Below are 23076 nucleotides of genomic sequence, written 5' to 3'. Positions count from 1 at the left end.
AGAGGAGACAACACCCCTAATATACGTAGTAATTTCTGTTCGTTTTTAGTTTTGTTTTTCCTTACTTTCAGCTGAAAAAAATTGTTTTTTTTTTATTTATTTAACTGCAGTCTGGGATGGTGACGCGTGATGACAATTTTAGAACAATGGACTTGTGATGTGGTGCTCATTTGCCTTTATTGGTATCCAAAAAGAGTTACATAACTGAGTGAAGTATGCTTTTAAGATACAAAATGACTATCCTCCTGAATAATTTACCCTATAAGTGGCTCGTAAGGAGTTAGAGGAAAACAGTAATCCTCATGTTATTCCCTGATGAGTTTATATAAATTAATGTAACTAGAATAAATTTAGAAAATGTCTTGCTAGGAGTAGTAAAGAGGTGCTTCCTTAATATAACATTGAGAACCACTTAGAAGGATTCCTATAACCTGCGTAGCTACCCTTAGTTGAACTTAAATGTTATGGACATCATTCCGACTAGAAAATCACTAGATGACTAGGTGACTTTCTCTTGTTTCCTATAGTTTTATCGCTCAGCTTTTTTTTTTTTTTTTTTACCTAAGTGATGAGAAAATGGTCTCAATGTTCTATAGTAAAATGTAGAAGCCCAAGATTAAACAAGCTATAATGCGTTCTACAAGCTTTTAATGATGAAAAGTTGTTATACGGATTTCTTTTGCACCTCATAACTAATGCGGTCCTTCCAATCTAGTCTAATCCAGTTCAAATATCCCTCGGAAAAAACAAATGGGTAAAATGTGCCTTCGAGATAAAAAATTACTTTATCCTCCTGAATAATTTACGCTACAATGGGCTCGTAAGGAGATTAGAGGAAAACAAAATCGTCAGACATGGCCGTACCCAGGATTTATTCGCAGGGAGGGGGGAGGTTCCAAAAAAATTAAAAAAAAAACGTCAAAAATTGGTTTATATTCATTTTTGTTCCATTCTTACGCGTCTGACAAACATTACGTTGGGAAGTTCAAACTCCCTACCTCCCCCTGGATACTGCCTTGTCCTCACATTATCCTAGTATGAGATAATAAATTAATGTGAATAAAATAAAATTAGAAAATGTGCTAGGAGTAACAAAGAGATGCTTCCTTAAGTATAACATTGGAAACTACTTAAAATAATTCCTATAAACTGCATAGTCATCCTCAGTTTAACTGAACTGCGATGGAGATCATTCCAACTAGAAAATCACGCCTGTTTGCGACCAGATGACCTGCTTTTGTTTTCTATAATTTCATCACTCAGCTTCCTTTTTTTTAACCCAAGTAATGAGGAACTGATCTCAAAGTCCAATATAAAAATGTAGAGAACCAAGACCCAACAACTTATAAATGCTTTCTACCTGCTTTTAATAATGAAAAGTTATTGCACGGATTTCTTTTGCACCTCATAACTCATGCTTGCCTTCCAACTTAGGTAATCCCAGTTCCAATATCCCTTGGAAAGAACGAATGTATGGTTTTGACTGATTTACGATATCTATTCTGACGGTGAACTATTCTTGCGAAGCTTTCAACATTCGTCTTTTTCTTGTTTTAGGAAAGGATGTATTCGTACCATGGCTAATAGAATAATAGCCATGAGAGCCGGCCTGCGAGAACGTTTGGAAAAGCTAGGAACTCCTGGTAAATGGGATCATATAACTGCGCAAATTGGAATGTTTTCGTATACAGGGCTGAATGGTAAGCTAATGCCGCCTAAAGTCCGCTATATAATACCTATAAATTTAGCTCATCTTGAAATTGAATAAGTGATCGATGATCAAAATAGTTAAGTGTATTCATGTTTTGTAATAATTGTTATAGTGTTAGCAATAATTATTGGTACTCTGGTTCGGTTTTGTTGCCAACCTTTAAATAAGATCAAATGAAAATTTTTTGCTGAATTTTTTTAATGACTATTTCACAGTTCTGTGCTCTCTAAAAAATTCAGCATAAGATTTGGGTTTGATCTTGTTTACGGGCCTTTGTGAATTTGGGCGAATGGGCGAAAACCTTGAGTGAATTTGCGGGGGGGGGGGGTATTCATTAATATAGATTGAAATCTGCTTAATCTTGGTGTATTATGACTGAGTTCATTCCAGCTGTCAGTGCTACCAAATATTTAATGTCGAAAGTGCCACCTTTTTGACCAAAAAGTGAAAAACTGTCCTGGACTTAGATTATACTGATGATTAAAGCATCCTAGATGAAAGTGTGAGCAAAATGAATGAACTTGTAGAGGTTTTGCGAGTTCATAGTGCTAGAATTGGTTTTAAAATTAGTGTTAAGAAGACTAAGTCACTAAGGCTAGGAATAAGTGAAGATGAAAAGGTGACGTTGGGTAACGAAAAGATGGATCAGATGAGCAGCTTCACTTACCTTGGTAGTATTGTTAGTAAAGACTGTGGGAACAGCGAAGATGTTAAAAGTAGAATAGCCAAGGCTCATGGTATTTTTTCACAGTTAAAAAAAAGTTTGGAAGAATAAAAAAATAAGTCTGAAAACCAAAATTAGAATATTGGAAGGTACAGTGATGACAATGGTCAAATATGGATCTGAAGCATGGGTGCTTTGAAAAGCGGATGAAGGATTACTAGATGTTTTTTAGATAAATTGGCTACGGATTGTTCTGGGTACCCGGCTGACTGATCATTTTTGAAACAACAGGCTGTACGAAAAATGTGGTTCAATCCCGCTTTCTAGGGCTTTAATGAAAGAAAGATTGAGATGGCTAGGGCACTTTCTGCGGATGAAGGATGACAGATTGCCGAAGATTTTCCTTTTTGGCCAACCGTCTAGAGCTAAACGAAAGTAGGTCGTCCTCGTCTGGGGTGGGAGAATGTCACAAAAAAGATTTAAAGGAAATAGGAACTTCCTGGGAGGGTTTAAAGAGGGCGGCTTTATACAGATTAGGATGGAGAAAGAGTGTGCGTAGCTGTGTTTACTTCAGGCGGCTTGGTGCTGCGATAAATTGTTAGTAATAGTAGTAGTAATGGAGTAATCATTTATAATGATAATGATTAGGTCAAATTTAGCCTGTTGCTAATTCTGCTTTTGTATAGTCTAGGATAAACTGTGATTGTGATGTTGCCGTTATTTTGCTAAACTCATTAAAATACAACCATGATTTCTTATTTTTGGAATTTAGCAGACGCCGGGTTGGCAGAGAAATATCACAGTGCCTGGCCTCAATTCTTTTTTCTATCTATTGGTGCTGCATCGGCAAGCCTTAATTGTTGGATCTGATGTAGTTTGAAAGATTCGTTGAAGGTATTTTGGGCCTTATCACAGTAGCTCTTAAACGACTGTCAGCTCTTATATGTGTATAGCTCTTAAACGACTGCAAAGCATTTTAAGTTTTGGGCTAAAAGTGTCTCCATGGGCAGTGTCACTTTAAAAATTGCCACATTCTCTGGAAAAAAAGGATAATGTGAACCAAAATGCGCGTAATTCTAAACCGTAAATAGCTTTAGACGATGGAATATGGTGATAAGATTTAATGAAATAGCTTAAAAAATAATCCTAAGTTCTGAAAACGATTTTAATCTTCAATAACTCACTCCGAAAATCCAGTACGCATAAATGCAGACATGTAAGAGGCAGTAAATAACGCCGTAGTACACGTTAATGAGTCACTGATGACCTTACAAAAACATTTTGGTACAAATCCCCGAGGAATCATTTAGCAGAACCTATGTTGTTTGTCAAATAACAACTTTCACTATTTTAGTTTCTCACTAAATAGAGATCCGAATTGTCCTGATCGAGCCTTCAAATTGCAAATTGTGATAATTCAAACGGGGCTTGTTTTGCGGCTATAACTACTACTTGGCAAAATAATCCAGTCACTTCGACTCTTAAATCGCACTCTAGAACTTCCAATTTCCAATTGAATTTGTTCTCTCCCAAGTTTCTACGACCTTCCCTTCAATACGAAGTTGTCGGAAAAAATATATATATATATACTAGCTGTTGGGGTGGCGCTTCGCCCCCCCCAAGCCCCCCCCCTGCGCGTAAGTCTTTACGCGCCATTGTAGTTGTGTCCCTGTGTCCCACCTGTAAATATATTATATATATATATATATATATATATATATATATATATATATATATATATATATATGTATATATATATATATATATATATATATATGTATATATATATATATATATATATATATATATATATATATATATATATATATATATATATATATAGAGTGTGTGTGTGTGTGTGTGTGTGTGTGTGTGTGTGTTTAACTACGTAAAACTTGCGAATATGCAACATTCTTCGCTGTCCCATTGTCTGTGCATATAAATAGATTGTCAGGTTTACCGACTCTTGAACATGCAACATATAATTGTCCATGGGAAAAACAATCCGTATTCAGATCTATACCTCATTATTCTAATTATTGCCCTTGAGCTTTGTTGATGGTGATTACTAATCGAACATTCCCTGTGTCCCGGTCGTCATTTATATATTCCCCCTGTGCCCCCCGGTGTCCCCGTTGTAGTTGTGTCCCTGTGTCCCGGTCGTCATTTATATTCCATGTGTCCCGGTCGTTATTTGTGTCCCGGTGTCCCAGTCTGTAATTTCTCTTTGAGTGTCCTGGTCGTCATTTATATTCCCTGTGTCCCGGTGTCCCGGTCGTCATTTGTGTCCCGGTTTCGCGTTGCTCTGGTACTTCCTCGACACGCCTTCGTTGACGTAAATTGCACATTCCTAATCTGGCATTATCTCTTGAAGCCGCAAGCCTGTTTTCACATTGCTCTTGTGATTCCTCGACACACCTTCTTTTTTTACTTTCTCTTTCAGCAGCAAGTCTGGTTTCGCGTTGCTCTGGTAGTTCCTCGACACGCCTTCGTTGACGTAAATTGCACATTCGTAATCTGGCCCTTTCTCTTTGAACCGCAAGCCTGGTTTTGCTTTTTGGTAACATTCTAACTTTTTCAATGTTTTTCAATTTGCCAACTGTCAATTCTAACATTGACAGTTGGAAAAATCTTCACGTGCCAAGCATGCTAAAGTTCAACAATTTATAATAAACCTCAAAGTTTTAAGTATCTGTTTTAAGGTTTTCGAATTACTTTAATCTATTGTCAAAATATTTTGAAATATTTATGCAATTCCCATTTTTTACATTTTTAGTTTCAGTTTTCTTTTTCTTCTTTATTTTTCAGACGTCATATATATATAGAAGAAGATCACTTTCAAGTTATTTGGTTTGTTTTACCTTGGCTTGTCTTTCGTCACTATGTATATCGTATGTCGCCGAACCTTTGTTTTTTTAACTAAAATCTGGTAGGCACTGATGACCTTATCCAAGTCAAAATCCCAAACTCAATCATCATCGCTATCATTTTCAGTTTTGATACGTTTTGATTTTCGCTGTCCAGGTTGATCTTCATCTAACTGCGCGGTTTTGCGTTCTTTAGCCGCAAGCCTTTTGGCATTAACTCTTTGAGCAGCTTCCTCGGCTGTTTCTTCTGCCATTGTAGGATTTGGTAACATTCTATCTTTTTCAATGTTTTTCAATTTGTCAATGTTCATTCTAACATTGACAGTTGGAAAAATCTTCACGTGCCAAGCCTGCTAAAGCTCAACAATTTATAATAAACCTCAAACTTCAAAGTATCTGTTTTAAGGTTTTCGAATTACTTTGGTCTATTGTCAAAATATATTGAAATATTTATGCAATTCCCAGTTTTTCTCATTTTAGTTTCAGTTTTCTTTTTCTTCTTTATTTTTCAGACGTCATATGCAAACCCTCAACACAAAAATACATACAACTTATTTTTATATATATATAGAAGATATAATCTGGCGTAACAGACATAGTGTAACAGACATAACAGACATACAACTTATTTTTATATATATAGATAGATGGCACATCGTTCTTTATTAAAGTGCTCCCAATTGGGGCGCTTCGATAGTCTTATTACGTTTTGGTTTTTCAAAACTGATAATCTTCTTGAATAAATACATGTTTTTGTCATTTACATAAGGGTTTCTCTTATGTTGTCTTTAAGCCAAATTAAGCTTGTGTCTTTATAAAATAATTTCTGCTTTTATCGGATGCTTCATTTGAATGAAATCTTAAAAGTATCAAACAGTTCGTGATAACGAACTGTATAGTAAGGAGCGACCCGGCTCAATAGTAACCAAAAAATCTAAAAAATGGAATTTTGATACCAATAGTTACATCAAAAGAATCGAATCTTAATGCTGATTTTAAATATATAAGTTTCATCAAGTTTAGTCTTACCCATCAAAAGTTACGGGCCTAAGAAAATTTGCCTTATTTTAGAAAATAGGGGGGAAAACCCTCTAAAAGTCATAGAATCTTAACAAAAATAACACCATCAGATTCAGTGTATCATAGAACCCTACCGTAGAAGTTTCAAGCTCCTATCTACAAAAAATATGGAATTTTGTATCTTTTTTCCCAGAAGACAGATCACGGATGCGTGTTTATTTGTGTTTTTTTGTTGTTTTTTTTTCTTCCAGGGTGATCGTATCGACCCAGTGGTCCTAGAATGCCACAAGAGGGCTTATTCTGGCGGAAATTAAAAGTTCTAGTGTCCTTTTTAAGTGACCAAAATAATTGGAGGGCACCTAGGCCCCCTCCCACGCACATTTTTTCCAAAAGTCACTGGATCAAAACTTTGAGATAGCCATTCTGTTCAGCTTTGTCAAAAACATAATAACTGTGTCTTTGGGGACCACTCAATACCCCAAAGTCCCCGGGGGAGGGGCTGCAATTTACAAACTTTGACCATTGTTTACATATAGTAATGGTTATTACGAAGTAATAACCATTACTTCGGTTGGGGGGAAGGGGTTACGTGGGAGGATCTTTCCATGGAGGAATTTTTCATGAGGGAAGAGAATATCCATGAAGGGGGCGCAGGATTTTTTTTTGCATTATTTAAAAAAAAGAGAAAATAAAAATATTTTTTTAAACTGGAAGGAGCAGCATTAAAACTTAAAACGAACATAAAATATTACGTATATAAGGGGGTTCGTCTCCTTCACAATACCTTGCTCTTTACGCTAAAGTATTTTTAGTAATTTCAAATATTTATTCTACGGCCTTTTTGATTCAGGATCATTCTTAAACATTTAGGACAAAATTCAACCTTTAGAGTAAAGAGTGAGGTATTGACGAGGGAACAAATCCCCTTATATACATAATAAAAATACATAAATATGGAAGTTCGTTTCGTAAGTTAATTCGTAAGGTACGTATGTTTATTACTAACAAAAACGTTCGTAAAAAAATCAAAAAAAATCTAGATGCATATTTAAGTAACCAAACATTGGAGGGCAACTAGACCTCCTCCCCCAATCCATCTTTTCATCAAAATCGTCCGATCAAAATTATGAATTAAGCCATTTAGCAAAAAAAAAAAAAATATGCAAATTTCGTTTTATTTATTCATGTGCAGTGAGCCAAAATTGAAACATGCATTGATTCAAAACGTTCAGGAATTAAATAATAAAAACATTAAAACTTAAAACGAACAGAAATTATTTCGCATATGAAACTGGTTGTCCCCTCCTCAACGCCTCGCTCTTTATACTAGAGTTTTTGAATTATCTTAAAAAGTAGAGTTGTGACAGAGTCAAACTTTAGCGTAAAGAGCGGGGTGTTGAGGAGGGGACAGCCCCTTTCATATGAGGAATAGTTTCTGCTCGTTTAAGTTTTAATGTCGCTCCTTACTTGCAGTTAAAAAAAAAAAAACTTTTTTTTCTTAACAAGAAACTTAACTTACCTAAATAAATGATAAACAATCATTCTATTATGAGGTGCAAATTATAATTATTGCCCTTATCTTCAGTCGCAAGAAGTATCTATTTTCAGATAAAAAAAAGAGGTAATTATTGGATAGATATTGATCAAGAAACGGTGTTGGTAGTGTTAGGAGGGAGGAAGGTTTGGGAGAGGCTCTATATGCATCCAAAAGAGATCCAGTCACGGTGATTCATACAGGCTACAAGAGACAGCCTTGGACCGAGATGTGAGGCAGTGAAGCTTCTTAGCCAAGTGGGGGGGGGGGTAGACCAAAGCCTGGCAGACAAGAGTCGAAGCTGAGAAATATTCAGTTGTTATGCCTGGGTCTGATCGCCAGAAATTGTTAATCTCTGTGGTAGGTTGCCACGGAATTCAAAAAAAACTCAAAATTATTTCTGATCTAAATACGGTTATGGCATTATATTTAATTTGGCTGTCTTGCGTAGGTTAAAGAAAAGTTTTTTGGTTAATTGCCTTTTCTATCTTAATTGCCATCTACATCCTTGATATTGGCATACTTATGACGTTATGCAGACATATTATTTGGGAAGAATTCAGGCTAAACTTTATTAATATCTTCTTATTGTGGAATCCTTCTATAATATCAACTCCTTGGTAATGAGAAATAACCTCTGGGAACCAGTAGATTGGAACAATAGCTTCTCTCCTTTATGTTTCACAATTAAAAGTCTTTGGTAGATAGACACGAGGAGATATTTGTGGAACAATATTATGGTGACCGCCCTTGGTCAACAATATTAAAAAGCTTTCGCGGATCTTGAAAGGTACTGTGAGACCAAGATATAACTTTCTTCCGTTCGAAAATGTAATTACAGTCATTTTTTACCTCTTCCTTATAGTGTCTACGCAACAAGTCATTATTTTAGTTTTTTACAACAATTTGGCTGACACAAAAGCTGAAAATCTATTGCATTTATAATAGTCCTGTTTTATGTCCTTTTGTAAGTTGTACGTATATATAAGTGAATTTTTCAGCAATGGTTCCACCATCAGTGATCTTGATAATACACTGATTAAGTATTTAAATATTACGGACCTGTGTACTTTAGAGCCTTTTGTCTTCCAGCTTTTTTCTTTTACAAGTGAGGATCGAACAACCGACTGAGGAGGGACGCTCAACAGGTTGTGTTTATCGTATAACAGACATTACGTCTTGGCGTCTGTCATCCTTGAGTCGCAATAAATCAACACTCAGAAACGAGTCGTTCTGCTCGCCCAGTTCCATGATTGAGCTTTCGACTGGCATGAATGAGAAAAGATCAATGATCTTTGGTTCCAGTATCATTTTAGCTGCTAGAGGCTGTGATAAGTTTCTGTCGTGTGGTTCTTTTTTGACCGGTGACGAGTACTCTCATCGACGTCAGTATTGATTTCCATCATCTCCCTTTTCTTATTCTAAAAAAAAACATATTATTTTGTATCTCGATGAGTTCCAAAATGTCTCTCAGGGCTAGCTATTATTACATCCACAGTATTTGCAGGTTTCTAAGTACTACTATGTTTCATTTCTCCCAGCTTCTTTTTCACTCTTAGGAAGACAGGCAACCCTATGCATAAGAAAATATCTTCCTCACCTTGCGAGATGTCTGAAGCTTTCGCCAAAAACATTCAAATATTCAACAAATACATCAGTCTAAGTGCTGTGAGTCTTGACTTCTTTAGCTTTTCCCACAGTTTCGTCAGTTTATCTGTTTCCTGGTAAGTTATGACTTGACTTGCTTTACAGCATCATAAATTGAATTCCATCCTGTGTTATTTTGGAAAATAAGTTGCTTTCCCACTCTTTCTCTAAACATGTCTGGTGCATTAGTACTTAAGCAAAATTGGCTGAAACAGTTGGCTTTTTGACAAAAATTGGCTTTTCGAGTATTGACTCACTTGTTTCATATGCAAGTGGAAATTGCTGGTGAGTCAAAGGCTGCCTTTGAGCTCTTTGTTTGGGCAGCTCCGACAGTAGGAAAAACTTTGCTTTCGTAAATGTTCACGACTTGACACAACTTCGCATTAAGAAAAATTAGCAAAAACGAACCTCCTATTTCGTTTAAATTTATGAGTTTTGAAACTCGTCAAATTTCAAAATCCCATAGATTAACTCAGTCGCAAGTAGAGACACTTGAAACAAAGCGCTGCGAAAAAATAGTCTCTTTAGGGAAGATAGATCTATTTTGAACAGGGGTAGGTCTAGAGCAAAATCTTGGGGGAAGCCCAATGTGGTGAGCAATATCTTGGGGGGGGGAAATGTGACAAAGGTGCCAATAATTGACCAAATTGACAAATTTCATTCTTAAAAAAAGAGTGAAAAAAAGAAGAAGAAACAAACAGCGAAAGAGGGCGCCAGGAAATTCTTGGGGGCCCGGGGTTGCCCCCGGCCCCCTTGATTCGCCAGTAGTTTTTAAAGTATTTTATGTTTTAATCGCAGGAAAGAAAAATATTAAAATACTTATTTGAAATACACCAAAGAAAATATAGTGAATGCCCATTTAGAAATTAATGTAAGCAGTTAAATGCGTATTTCAAATATCTGTGTGTTAATACTTGAACAACAATATTCAGTAGTTGTACAACCTAGAAAAGAGTGAACCCCGGCTCATATTAGGGTGATTGGTATTAAGAGACACCGCCAAGGGACAAACATTTCCTATAGATAAAAATATTCGCATATTTTTTTGGATCATTATTTGTTTTTTAATTGTCGTTTTCATACAGATTCAATAGAACGGTAATTGGTATTTACGATAAGACATTTTGACGAATTTTGAAAATGAGACAGAAACCCCCAAAAATAAATTCAATTTGAAATAAAAATTACATTTAGAAATTTGCCATTGTTGAATACTGTTGAATTACAGTCCCCCGTGGAAAAATCAAGAAAATTCATGTTTGTACATGGGTAACACCGATGTCTCTTTTAAATATCTTTTCCTACCACGTGTGATCGTATTCCAGTGAACGCTATATATCATATATGTTATAAGCATTGAACGTAAAATATCAGAAAAGGGCTCATTTTGACGGAAATCAAAATATCCAGGATCTTTTTTTGGTAACGAAATAGATTGCGACACAGCAAAGTGCGTATTTTTGCCATTCTGTACGACAGACATCAATTTTGGCCCAAATTGGGTCAAATTACCCCTTTTTTCTCGCATATTAATTGTTTTAAAAATGGCAAATACATAAATACTTTCTTATATAAAAAGGGTATTAACTACTGAAATTTCAATTAAAAAAATAAAATAAAGTCTAATAGAGTCAACATACACGTATGCGTATCTACGAGCACAGTAGCAAGAGTCAGTATCTTCATGTAATTCAATATGGGAATTCACTTTTCAAGTAAGCCTGCGAAGGTAGAGGGAGGCTAGGTATACATCTATACTGCTAGTGCTACTAGCAACTCAGCAGAGCATCATGATGCTTAACGCCAAGACATCTTCGCATGCCTCTCCTCCACCCTAATTTATTCAAAACTTTACTATTTACACCTGCCATGAAGTTCCTATGCCCCTTAAATCCTTTCTTATGGTTTGTTCTCATCCGATTCGTGGACGACTTGCTTTTTGTTTGGTCTCAGGTGGATAGCCATATTTGGCAATCTGTCATCCTTCATCCGTAAAACATGGTTTAGCTATCTTCACCTTTCCTTCATTATAGTCCTAAAAAGTGGAACTAAACTGCATTTTTTTGTTTAAGCTTGGTATTTGATATACGTTCAGTGAAACGGGCACCTACCTCAGCATGCATACGTTTTAGAGTTCTTTTAGTAGTCCAATATTAGTTCACAAACTCGTCCTCCTATTCTTCCAAAGTTTTTTCAAATGTGTCAAAACTGGCTGAGCCCTGGCTGCTATACTTTTTACATCTTTGTTGCATCCATCATCTTTAAATACTATCCATGTAAGTAAAGTGACCCACTTGATCAGTTTTCTCGTCACCTAACATCACTTCTTCACTCTCATACACATCTATTACTTAAATCTAGCAAGTGTGTTCCTGGAAGTGTGTTGTACTCTTGGTCTTTTTTTTAGAAAAATTGTTTTTTGATTCATTTACTTCCATAATAGACAATATTACGTTAAATGGACCCTTGGTAACCTTTTGTATTCTTTTCCTGACTTCTTTTTTAGCTTTACAGAGCTTTTACTCAATCAATGTTTCAGGTTGATTGCATAGTAAAGCAATTTGATAATTTATTTTCTTTTCCGTGGTTTTTCCCCTTTCTTGAAATTTTCAATTTCTGGAAAGCCTTTCTCGGCATTGGAAACAGGCTTCAGCGAATTTTATAGAAAGTAATTTTTGTCGTTAGTGATTTATGTTTATCTTATCCCTTGTTCTTTAATTGAGTTGTTTTTTTTTATGTAGCTACCTTGCTTGCCATGCTTATAAAGGCAAAGGTATTGTCGATCTTTTAAATAGAAACTGGATTAATAAAATTAGGAAAGTAACTTCCTGTAGTTTTTTTTTTGCAATATTTAATTACAAGTCAAAAAACTAGCAGCAGCACAGTAAAAGATGAGCTATGCTAGTAAATAAAAAATAAATAAAATACAATGCATTTTTTGGTCTATGATTTTCGGAATTAGAGGGTGGAACTATGTGCCGAGTTAAATTTAAGTTCAACAGATACATGGTATATGGTTTTTTAAGCTAATTCCAAATATGTAGAATTCATTTAGCTTAATGTTACCCATCAAAACTCTTGAACCTGAGAAAATTTGCTGGATTTCCGAAAAAAGGAAAAAAGGGCACTAAAATGTCAAGCGAAATCACACAATCGAATTCAGCATATCGGAGAACCTTATTGTAGAGATTGCAAGCTCCTATCCACAAAAATGTGGAATTTGTATTTTTGTCAGAAGAAAGATTACTAATGCGTGGTTATTTGTTGCTTTTTTCTTCCCTGCAGTGGCGAGCATCTCGAATCAATCGTCCTAGAAGGTTGCGAGATGGCTCGTTCGAACGGAAATCAAAAGTTTGAGTGCTCTTTTTGACCGACGAAAAAGATTGAAGGGCAACTAGCCTCTCTCCCAAGGTCCTTTTTTCCCCAAAGATATCCAGCAAAATCTTGAGTTCGCCGTTTGATTCAGATAGTTGAAAGGTTCGATAGTTATGCCTTTGGGATGACATGACTCCGATAGTCCGTGGGGGAAGGGCTGTAAGCATTTTTTTCAGGGAGAAAGATTCTGTGGGAGGGGGGGGTGTTTTCCATTGGGATAATTTTCAATGGGTAGGAAAGTTTCCGGGAGGAATTTTTGAGGATAAATTTTACATGGAAGGTGGGAAGGGATTTCTTGACATTATTTGACAAAACGGCCAGAGATTAAATTACAAAAAAAAACGCAATTTTTCAACGAAAGTAAGAAACAACATTAAAATTTAAAACGAACGGAGATTATTCCATATTTGAGGTAGGCTGCCACTTCCTGAACCCTCGCTCTTTACGCTGAAGTTCGACTTTTTGTCACAATTTTTAAGAATGACTCCTGAAGCACAAGGGCCGTTGAACTTGAATGAGAAGAATATTTAAGGAACTTCGACACTTTAGCGTAAAGACCGAGGAATTGAGGAGGGGGGCTATCCACTTACTGGGTAGAGAACTACTTATCGTGTAGTCCTATGCGTAGCTCAGGTTTAGGTTGATCAAAGCTGTATGCTCCCCATGGTTACCACCACGGTCAATATCTAAAGTTGCCCACATTTGCGTGTTACACAGCGATTCTGGGTGCTACAATTGATAAATATTTTGCACGTGTCACGGCTTGCCCCGCGACACAAGCATGGTCCGTTTAAGTGTACTTTGATTAATTTTTATGTTAATTTTTTATCTTTTTTTTAATGTAGAGGAATAAAAATGTATCATGTGTTGATCAGAGAGCTGCAGAACGGCAAAATGTGTTCGTACACGTATATCCTATATTTAAATGTATTTAGATTATTGCCATGCATAAAAAAAGGTTCTGACGTATATTTTGATGTGAGACACATAGTTTAATTGCATTTTATATGTCTTATATTTTCAATTTGGCCATAAGAGAACAAGTGCTAGATTCCGTGTAGCGCATGCTGTAGTGCTTCACATGATGAAATAGTGCTAAAATAGCACTCTCGAGCTACAATTGACAACCCTGATGCTTCCTTTATCCTTGTACTAAGCCTACTCCAAAGCTTAGACGTAAGAGGCTATACACACAACAGAAAAACATCCTACTTAGAACCAGTCGCGTAACCATATATATATATATATATATATATATATATATATATATATATATATATATATATATATATATATATATATATATATATATATATATATATAATATATATATATATATATATATATATATATATATATATATATATTTATATATATATATATATATATATAAATATATATATATATATATATATATATATATAGGTAATATTTTATGGGATTTTCATCATCAATGTCCTAAACTCTAAAGAAACCCTAAGCACATTTAGGCAGGTCATTAATAATAATTAAAAAAAAGAGTAGGATCCAATATAGAATCCAAAGGAATGCCCAATTAATAACTCTTTTACTTGAAGAACATTTATTCAAGTGAGCATAGGCTACTCCACTCTATTTTGGAGATAATTCCTTAGGAAAGCAGTACCTTTTTATTAATATTCGCTGACCTGCTTCAAATGCCTTATTAAGAGGGAGGGATGAGCAATTGAAGGAAATGAGGCCATTTACCCCTCCTATATCTTCAACCCCCCCCCCCCCACTAGATATCGAAAACATTTCTCTATCTAAAGATACTTCTTTCGGTATTTTTGTTGGAAAAATAGACAATAATCTTCCCTAGATTTTAAAGAATACATTTTGCCCTCCCCCCCTCCTCCACTACATTTTTGTCAATTGGTCTATTAACTTTTTGTTTCTGAAAGTTTCATGCAGACCGACCCTAATTTTTCACGAATTTTTAAACTTCTGAAAATAAACTTTTAGCCACAATTCCATTTAGTCAGCTCCATTTTGTTACTAGTATTAATATAAAAAAAAACGAGTTTTTTCTAACTGAAAGTAAGGAGCGAAATTGAAACTTAAAACGAACAGAAATTACTCTGTACATAAAAGGGGCTTTTTCTCCTCAACGCCCCGCTCTTTACGCTAAAGTTTGACTCTTTCTCTTAACTCTACTTTTTAAAACAACAAAAAACTTTAGCGTAAAGAGCGGGACGTTGAGTAGGAAAAGCGGGACGTTGAGTAGTATTTATAATATATATATATATATATATATATATATATATATATATATATATATATATATATATATATATATATATATATATATATATATATATATATATATATATATATATATATATATATATTACATACAAATTTATTTTACATAAAGGTAATATTTTATGTAAAAATAAGGAATTTTCAGGATCATCAATGTCCTAAACTCTAAAGAAACCCTAAGCACATTTAGGCAGGTCATTAATAATAATTAAAAAAAAGAGTAGGATCCAATATAGAATCCAAAGGAATGCCCAATTAATAACTCTTTTACTTGAAGAACATTTATTCAAGTGAGCATAGGCTACTCCACTCTATTTTGGAGATAATTCCTTAGGAAAGCAGTACCTTTTTATTAATATTCGCTGACCTGCTTCAAATGCCTTATTAAGAGGGAGGGATGAGCAATTGAAGGAAATGAGGCCATTTACCCCTCCTATATCTTCAACCCCCCCCCCCCCCCCACTAGATATCGAAAACATTTCTCTATCTAAAGATACTTCTTTCGGTATTTTTGTTGGAAAAATAGACAATAATCTTCCCTAGATTTTAAAGAATACATTTTGCCCTCCCCCCCTCCTCCACTACATTTTTGTCAATTGGTCTATTAACTTTTTGTTTCTGAAAGTTTCATGCAGACCGACCCTAATTTTTCACGAATTTTTAAACTTCTGAAAATAAACTTTTAGCCACAATTCCATTTAGTCAGCTCCATTTTGTTACTAGTATTAAATATAAAAAAAAACGAGTTTTTTCTAACTGAAAGTAAGGAGCGAAATTGAAACTTAAAACGAACAGAAATTACTCTGTACATAAAAGGGGCTTTTTCTCCTCAACGCCCCGCTCTTTACGCTAAAGTTTGACTCTTTCTCTTAACTCTACTTTTTAAAACAACAAAAAACTTTAGCGTAAAGAGCGGGACGTTGAGTAGGAAAAGCCCCTTTCATGTACAGAGTAATTTCTGTTCGTTTTCAGTTAAATTTCGCTCCTTACTTTCAATTAAAAAACTTGTTTTTTTTATTTAATTTCTGAACGTTTTTGAATTAATGCATGTTTTGATTTCGGCTCGCCGCACATAAATAACTAAAACGAAATTTGTATATTAATATTTTGGCTAAATTGCTTTCTCAGTTTTAATCGGAAGATTTTGAGAAAAAGGAGCGGGAGAGGAGGCCTAGCTACCCTCGAATTTTTTAATTACTTAAAAAGGCAACGAGAACTTTTAATTTTTTACGAAGGTTTTCATTAGTAAAAAATATACATAACTTTCGTAACGAACTTCTATCTTCGTATGTTTTTATTGCGTATATGAGGGGGCTCACCCCCTCGTCAATACCTCGCTCTTTACACTAAAGCTTAAATTGTGTCCCAATTCCTTAAGAATGACCCCTGAATCACAAAGGTTGTAGAATAAATAGTTGAAATTACTAAAAATACTTTAGCGGAAAGAGCGAGGTATTCCGAGGAGGTGAACCCCTCATATGAGTAATAATTTATGTTCGTTTTAAGTTTTAATGCTGCTCCTTACTTTCAGTTGAAAAAAAACTTTCATATTTATTTTTTCATTGTTTTTTTAAATGATGCTAGAAAATCCTGCTCCTTCTTCATTGAAATTCTCTTCGCGCATGAAAGATTCCTCCATCGGAAGATCTTTCCACGTCCCTTAACTTCCCCCCCCCCTCAAACCAAAAATCCCCCTGAAAACGCCTATACACTTCCCAATGACCATTACTATATGTAAACACTGGTCAAAGTTTGGAACTTGCAGCCCCTCCCACGGGGAGTGTGGGGGAGTAAGTCGTCCCCAAAGACATAGTTAATAGCTTTTCCGATTATGGTGAATAAAATGGCTATCTCAGAATTTTGATCCGGTGACTTCTGGGAAAAATTGAGCGTGGGAGGGGGCCTAGGTGCCCTCCAGTTTTTTATCACTTAAAAAGGGCACTAGAACTTTCAATTCCCGTTAGAATGAGCCCTCTTGCAACATTCTAGGACCACTGGGTCAATACGATCACCCTGGGAAAAAGAAAAGAAAAAAAAACTAAATAAACACGCATGCGATGGTGTGATTTTCGTTAAGATTCTATGACTTTTAGGGGTTGTTTCATCTTTTTTTTAAAATAGGGCAAATTTTCTTAGGCTCGTAACTTTTGATGGGTAACATTAAACTTGATGAAACTTATATATTTAAAATCAGCATTAAAATGCGGTTCTTTTGATGTAACTATTGGTATCAAAATTTCATTTTTTATAGTTTCGGTTACTATTCAGCCGGGTCGCTCCTTACTACAGTTCGTTACCACGAACTGTTTGATCATTCTTGAAAACCTAGAACTTCACTGGGATAAATTTGGGATAAATTTTCGTATTACGAACATGTGTAAATGACAGCTGACTTTATATAGATTGAATAAATAAAAAAAGTTTTTTAACTGCAAGTAAGGAGCGACATTAAAACTTAAAACGAACTGAAATTATTCCGTATATAGAGGGGTTGTCCCCTCCACAACGCCTCGCTCTTTACGCTAAAGTTTTTTATTGTTTTAAAAAGTAGAGCCGTGAGAAGGAGTCAAACTTTAGCGTAAAGAACGAGGCGTTGTGGAGGGGACAGCCCCTCTCATATACGGAATAATTTCTGTTAGTTTTAAGTTTTAATGTCGCTCCTTACTTGCAGTTAAAAAAAACTTGATTTTTTTTATTTAATTTCTGAACCTTTTTGAATTAATGCATGTTTCGATTTTGGCTCACCGCACATGAATAATTAAAACGAAATTTGTCTTTTTTGCTAAATGGCTTTTTCATAGTGTTGATCGCATGGTTTTGACAAGAAAAGGGTGGGGGAAGAAGCCTAGTTGCCATCCAATTTTCGGTTACTTAAAATGCAACTAGATTTTTTTTATTTTTTGTACGAACTTTTTTGCTAGTAATAAACATGCGTACCTTACGAATTACCTTACGTAACGAACTTCTATATTTGTGTATTTTTATTATGTATATAAGGGGGTTTGCCCCCTCGTCAATACCTTACTCTTTACACTAAAGCTTGAATTTCATCCCAAATCTTTAAGAATGACCCCTGAATCAGAAAGGCAGTTGAATAAATAGTTGAAATTACTAAAAATACTTAAGCGTAAAGAGCAAGGTATTGTGGAGGGGAAAACCTTCTTTTATACGTAATATTTTATGTTCGTCTTAAGTTTTAATGCTACTCATTACTTCCCGGTGAAACATTTTTGTATTTATTTTCTCATTGTTTCTTTTTAAATAGTGCTAAAAAATCCTGCCCTTCCTTCATGGAAATTTTCTTCCCTCGTGATAAACTCCTCTATGGAAAGATCCTCCCATGTAACCCCCTCCCCTTACCCACTCCCGCCCAAGTGCAAAAAAGTCCCCCTGAAAATATCTGTACACTTCCTAATAACCATTACTATATGTAAACAATGGTCAAAGTTTGTAACTTGCAGCCCCTCCCCTGGGGACCGTGGGGGATTAAGTCGTCCCCAAAGACATAGTTATTAGGTTTTTGACTAAGCTGAACAGAATGGCTATATCAAAATTTTGATCCGGTTACTTTGGGGGGAAAATGTGTTTGGGAGGGGACCTAGGTGCCCTCCAATTTTTGGGGTCACTTAAAAAGGGCACTAGAACTTATAATTTCCGTTAGAATGAGTCCCTCTCGCAATATTCTAGGACTACTGGGTCGATACGATCACTCCTGGAAAAAAACAAAACAAATAAACACGCATCCGTGATCTGTCTTCTGGGAAAAAATACAAAATTCCACATTTTTGTAGATAGAGCTTGAAACTTCTACAGTAGGGTACCCTGATACGCTGAATCTGATGGTGTAATTTTCGTTAAGATTCAATGATTCTTACGAGGTGTTTCCCTCTATTTTCTAAAATAAGGCAAATTTTTCAGGCTCATAACTTTTGACGGGTAAGTTTGATCTTGATGAAACTTCTATTTAAAATCAGCATTAAAATGCAATTCTTTTGATGTAACTATTGGTATCAAAATTCCGTTTTTTAGATTTTCGGTTACTATTGAGCCGGGTCGCTCCTTACTACAGTTCGTTACCACGAACTGTTTGATTTAATTCCTTCAGCAACTTACAATCGTACTCATGTCCTTTATACTGTTAGGATAGAACTTTTTATTTATGGAAAATCGGACTTCAGTGCTTTTCAATCAGTGTGATGACAGTTACTTTCGCTGTATTACAGCCACCTTCGTGTCCGTGGTATTGCTGAATTTCATAAGGATGTAGTTTTGGGTGCCATGATAATGATGGCTTTAAGGTGGTTGAATTGTTCCTGTCACCTATAGTTACGTAAGGGGTAATAAAAATTTTGGGATTCTTCGGAAATATGTCACCATAAAGGTCCTAGTGAGAGTGTTCTATCTTGAATAAAACTGAAAAAATAGTTATGTAACCCTTAATAAAGCAAAAGAGCTAGTTAAAAAAAAAAGATGCTTCCAATTGTCCAAAATACTTGTTCCTTCGTTAGCTTGCTAGCCTACTTTCTTTTAGCTATATCTACCATAGTCTTAATGTGAAACACCTCAAAACGCTATTAATAAAATCAGTAAAATTCGTAGAAAATTCTATTATTGTATTGGTCTTAAAATCTCATAAAAGGTAAGGATAGCAGCAGTGTAGCAGCCAGGACGGGCTAGAGGACCAACCTCCCCCCCCCCACCAAAGCAAATGCAATCCGAGCTACGTCCCAGTCAAGCAGACATTAAAATCCATGGAAAGGAGATGTTAAGGAACTCATAAGTCTGTTTAGTTTGAAATTAATCACTAAGGTACCAAATGCTTGTTTTGAGAGGGTCTATTTTGGAGAGTGTTGTGAGTAGAAACACTTATAAGCGAATCAGAGGTTTTTGTATCAAATATCCAGCTTCTATGGTTGTGTGGGTCATTAAGTATAAGTAATCCTCTAACAACCTCGAAGCAAATACCCCATTGCATATAGAAATTTTACTAGTAAAAATAAAATATTTTTGATTAGTATTGTCAAAAAAGTGCGCTGAAGTCGGGATTCGGGCCAAGCTCCTCCCCTCAATAAGACCTTGTTATTTTTAGGCTTTTTTTCACAATTTCTCACGTTTCTCAATTTTTGTATTTGGTACTAGTTAAGTACAGCGACCACGCCCAATAAGTGAAGTTAGGTTAATCCTAATGAACTATACTAATGTATGATGAAAATATAATACTTTATTAACAAAATTATGGAAAATACAGCAGATAATTATGGAAAGCAGGCCGCCCGGATCGCATTATATTAAATGTCTAACCTAAACAGCTTTATATATTAAATATATAATAAAAATATACCTACATAGTAGTTTACTTCGTTCAGGCTAAGCTGATTATATCTGTACATACAAAGAAGCCAGCAGAGAAACCGGTTTTGAACAGATCAAATAGATCAAACTTCTTGAGTGTGGTCGCTGTACTTGACAGGTGCCTTGTATTTTACTACCGTTTTTTTGCGGATCTCTCAGGATTCTGGAATTTTCCATCCCTAGAATAAATTTATGGGTATTTGCTAGGGTTTTGAATAGAGCGACTTCATCATCGAAAGAAAGACAGTGTTTCCCCTGAAGGAATTCTAGGCTATTTCTGGAAATCTTGTGAAATCCTTGGTTTAAATCAAGTGTACTGCATTTTAAATAATCCCCGAAGAAGCAGAGCTTCTCCATGGGGTGTAAAACGCTTAATTGACTTATAACTTAAAGTAATAGTTCCTTACCAGAGTTCCAGATGCAAAACCTGATCTTAAATAAACGAAAAGAACAGACTAATAAATATCTGCACGTTCTTGCTAAATAATTCTTCAATGTTCTTCATAAAAAAAAATGTTCTCAGTCTTTCAATCCATAGGCGGTCTTTCTTTTTTGGAAACAGTTGATTCAACGTCTTTCCTTTTTTCCAGCGCAACAAGTTGAATATCTTGTCAAGGAGCATCACATCTACTTGCTGAAATCAGGGCGTATCAACATGTGCGGAGTTACTACGAAGAATATTGACTATATTGCTAACGCTATTCATGATGCTGTTATTAAGTTTCAATCTTCCCTTTGAATCTATCCTTTCTCGTTGGAACTCAATTGAAACTGATATGTTTAGAATGTTCACTTTGTTTTAGAAAAAAAGTGTCGGTATCTTTCTTTGATAGTAAGTCACATTGTACTTCTTTTATTTCCTTTTCTTTTTTACATGGACTGGATTAAAGTAGATGCTTAAGGTTAGATCTCGTTTCTTTCTATTTTCTATTAAATACTTTAAAATTTTCTTCTGAGCTACAGAGAAAATAGCTGACTTCTGAAGGATAACTACTTAATGTTTTGAGAAACTTAAATTCATGAATATTTATTGAAAACTTGAATAACTAAAAAATTATTAAAAGAATGACATTTGTTATCGTACTAGCAACCGTCTTTTAAGAAAAATAAAATCCAGGGGTATTTTTCATGCATAATACGTTTTAAATATACGTATTTGTTCTAAATATTAAAAAGAATTAAAAACAAATATCTTTTCCATTTTGCAGAAGTCACGATTTTCTTTTTCTCGTCAGTTTTGTGCGTCTACGTTAATTGCTGCCAAGGTTGAATGACAGGTTTAGATTTCAGTATAACTTAGGGCTTTGTGTTAAAGCATGCAATGACTTATGATCAATCCAAATATTTCCCGCAATGAGACCCCAGTATCGCTTCTTGCTTTTCCTTGCTAATTATTTTTGTTATAAGCACGTTTCCATTCACTTGCCTAAAAGCTTCAAAACCTTCTTGAGGGACGGGATAAGAATACGAATTAGCTACTTCTCCAAAAAAGATTATTTGCATCAAAATTCTTAAATTAATTTTAAAATCGGGATTTTCTGCTACTGGTTATTCTATGTTAACTTTGGTAAAAACCCTTTTCAAATCTGTCTTAACTCGGTTTTATCAACTAATCGTGTTGGAGGTGTTAGAACTGCTTCGTGAAATAGGAGCTTCTAGACATCTTTGAAACCAGCAATTTTAATTATTATTAATAGATTTTGTCATCGATATACCATTAATTAACTTTAGTTATATCTAAAGCCAAAATATGTTTCTCTATTCGCTATTAATTAGTATATTAAAAAGAAAACTGTGATTTTTTTTCAAGTTGTTTATGTTTTTTTTGAGACGTCAAATTGCAGTGCGGATGGTGTACAATGTATCAGCTTACCTGTTTATATGTGATAGCTTTTGTTTTTCTGAAACCTCTTGTAGTTTGTATACTAGAAGTAAATGAAAGCTGTGTGTTGCATATTACATTGTCTTTGTTCCTTTTTAGAACGTAAGTTCCAGCTCAGGATAAGGAGATTATGTTTAATAGGTTCCTAGTTTTTAATTCAGTTTCACAGCCTGGGTGTATGCATCTGTTGTACATTCGCAAGAATCAACAGATAGCTTAAACAGGACTATCGTTCCCATTGATGCACGGGTTTCTTCCCGCCTAGGATTTGACCAGTTTGCGTGAAGAAAATTTTGTATGTTGAGTCCTCACCAGTGTCTCCGGCAATGCTAAAAATATTCCGTTTTGAGTTGGCTACATGATGTGTCTTTAAAACTTCTTTTTTTTCAATATCGGTGTATCGCTTTGTAGTCTTTCAGTTACTAGATCGATTAGCACCATCAAGAAGACAAGAGAGAAGAACAAAAAGAAAGTAAGTTGTTAAAAATAATTAATGCTTCTATGTCTAGAGTTATGTCCATAAATAATTGTTCCAAATACGGAGCAAGATGACTTTTCAGTCCTCTAAGTCTGTTCACAAAACGAGTTGCAGTCGAACGCAATAGAAACAAAAGATGTTCTGTGAAATTGGGAACCATATATGGTATGAGTGTTGAGTTTTACCCAAGTCAGTTGGATTCCACCGAGCCGAGGTAGAAGGATAAAACACTGGGGTGGTTAAACATATTAAACTCCAGCTCG

At 35.1% G+C, this 23076-nt stretch overlaps 1 protein-coding gene across 1 annotated transcript in view; it reads left to right on the top strand.

The window, feature by feature from the left end:
* The window catches only part of LOC136025062 (aspartate aminotransferase, cytoplasmic-like), a 107810-nt gene extending 85398 nt beyond the window's left edge, over nucleotides 1–22412 (top strand). Inside the window, exons 7-8 of the mRNA XM_065700744.1 lie at nucleotides 1558–1700; nucleotides 21044–22412. Of these exons, the coding sequence (XP_065556816.1) occupies nucleotides 1558–1700; nucleotides 21044–21192 (292 nt within the window). The 3' untranslated portion in view covers nucleotides 21193–22412. The remainder of the gene's footprint in view (nucleotides 1–1557; nucleotides 1701–21043) is intronic.
* The last annotated feature ends 664 nt before the right edge of the window (nucleotides 22413–23076 follow it).

Source organism: Artemia franciscana, chromosome 3, assembly GCF_032884065.1.
Source record: "Artemia franciscana chromosome 3, ASM3288406v1, whole genome shotgun sequence".
Taxonomy (NCBI): domain Eukaryota; kingdom Metazoa; phylum Arthropoda; class Branchiopoda; order Anostraca; family Artemiidae; genus Artemia; species Artemia franciscana.
The sequence above is the reverse complement of the archived record's forward strand: the minus strand, read 5'-3'. Positions and strand labels throughout refer to the sequence as shown.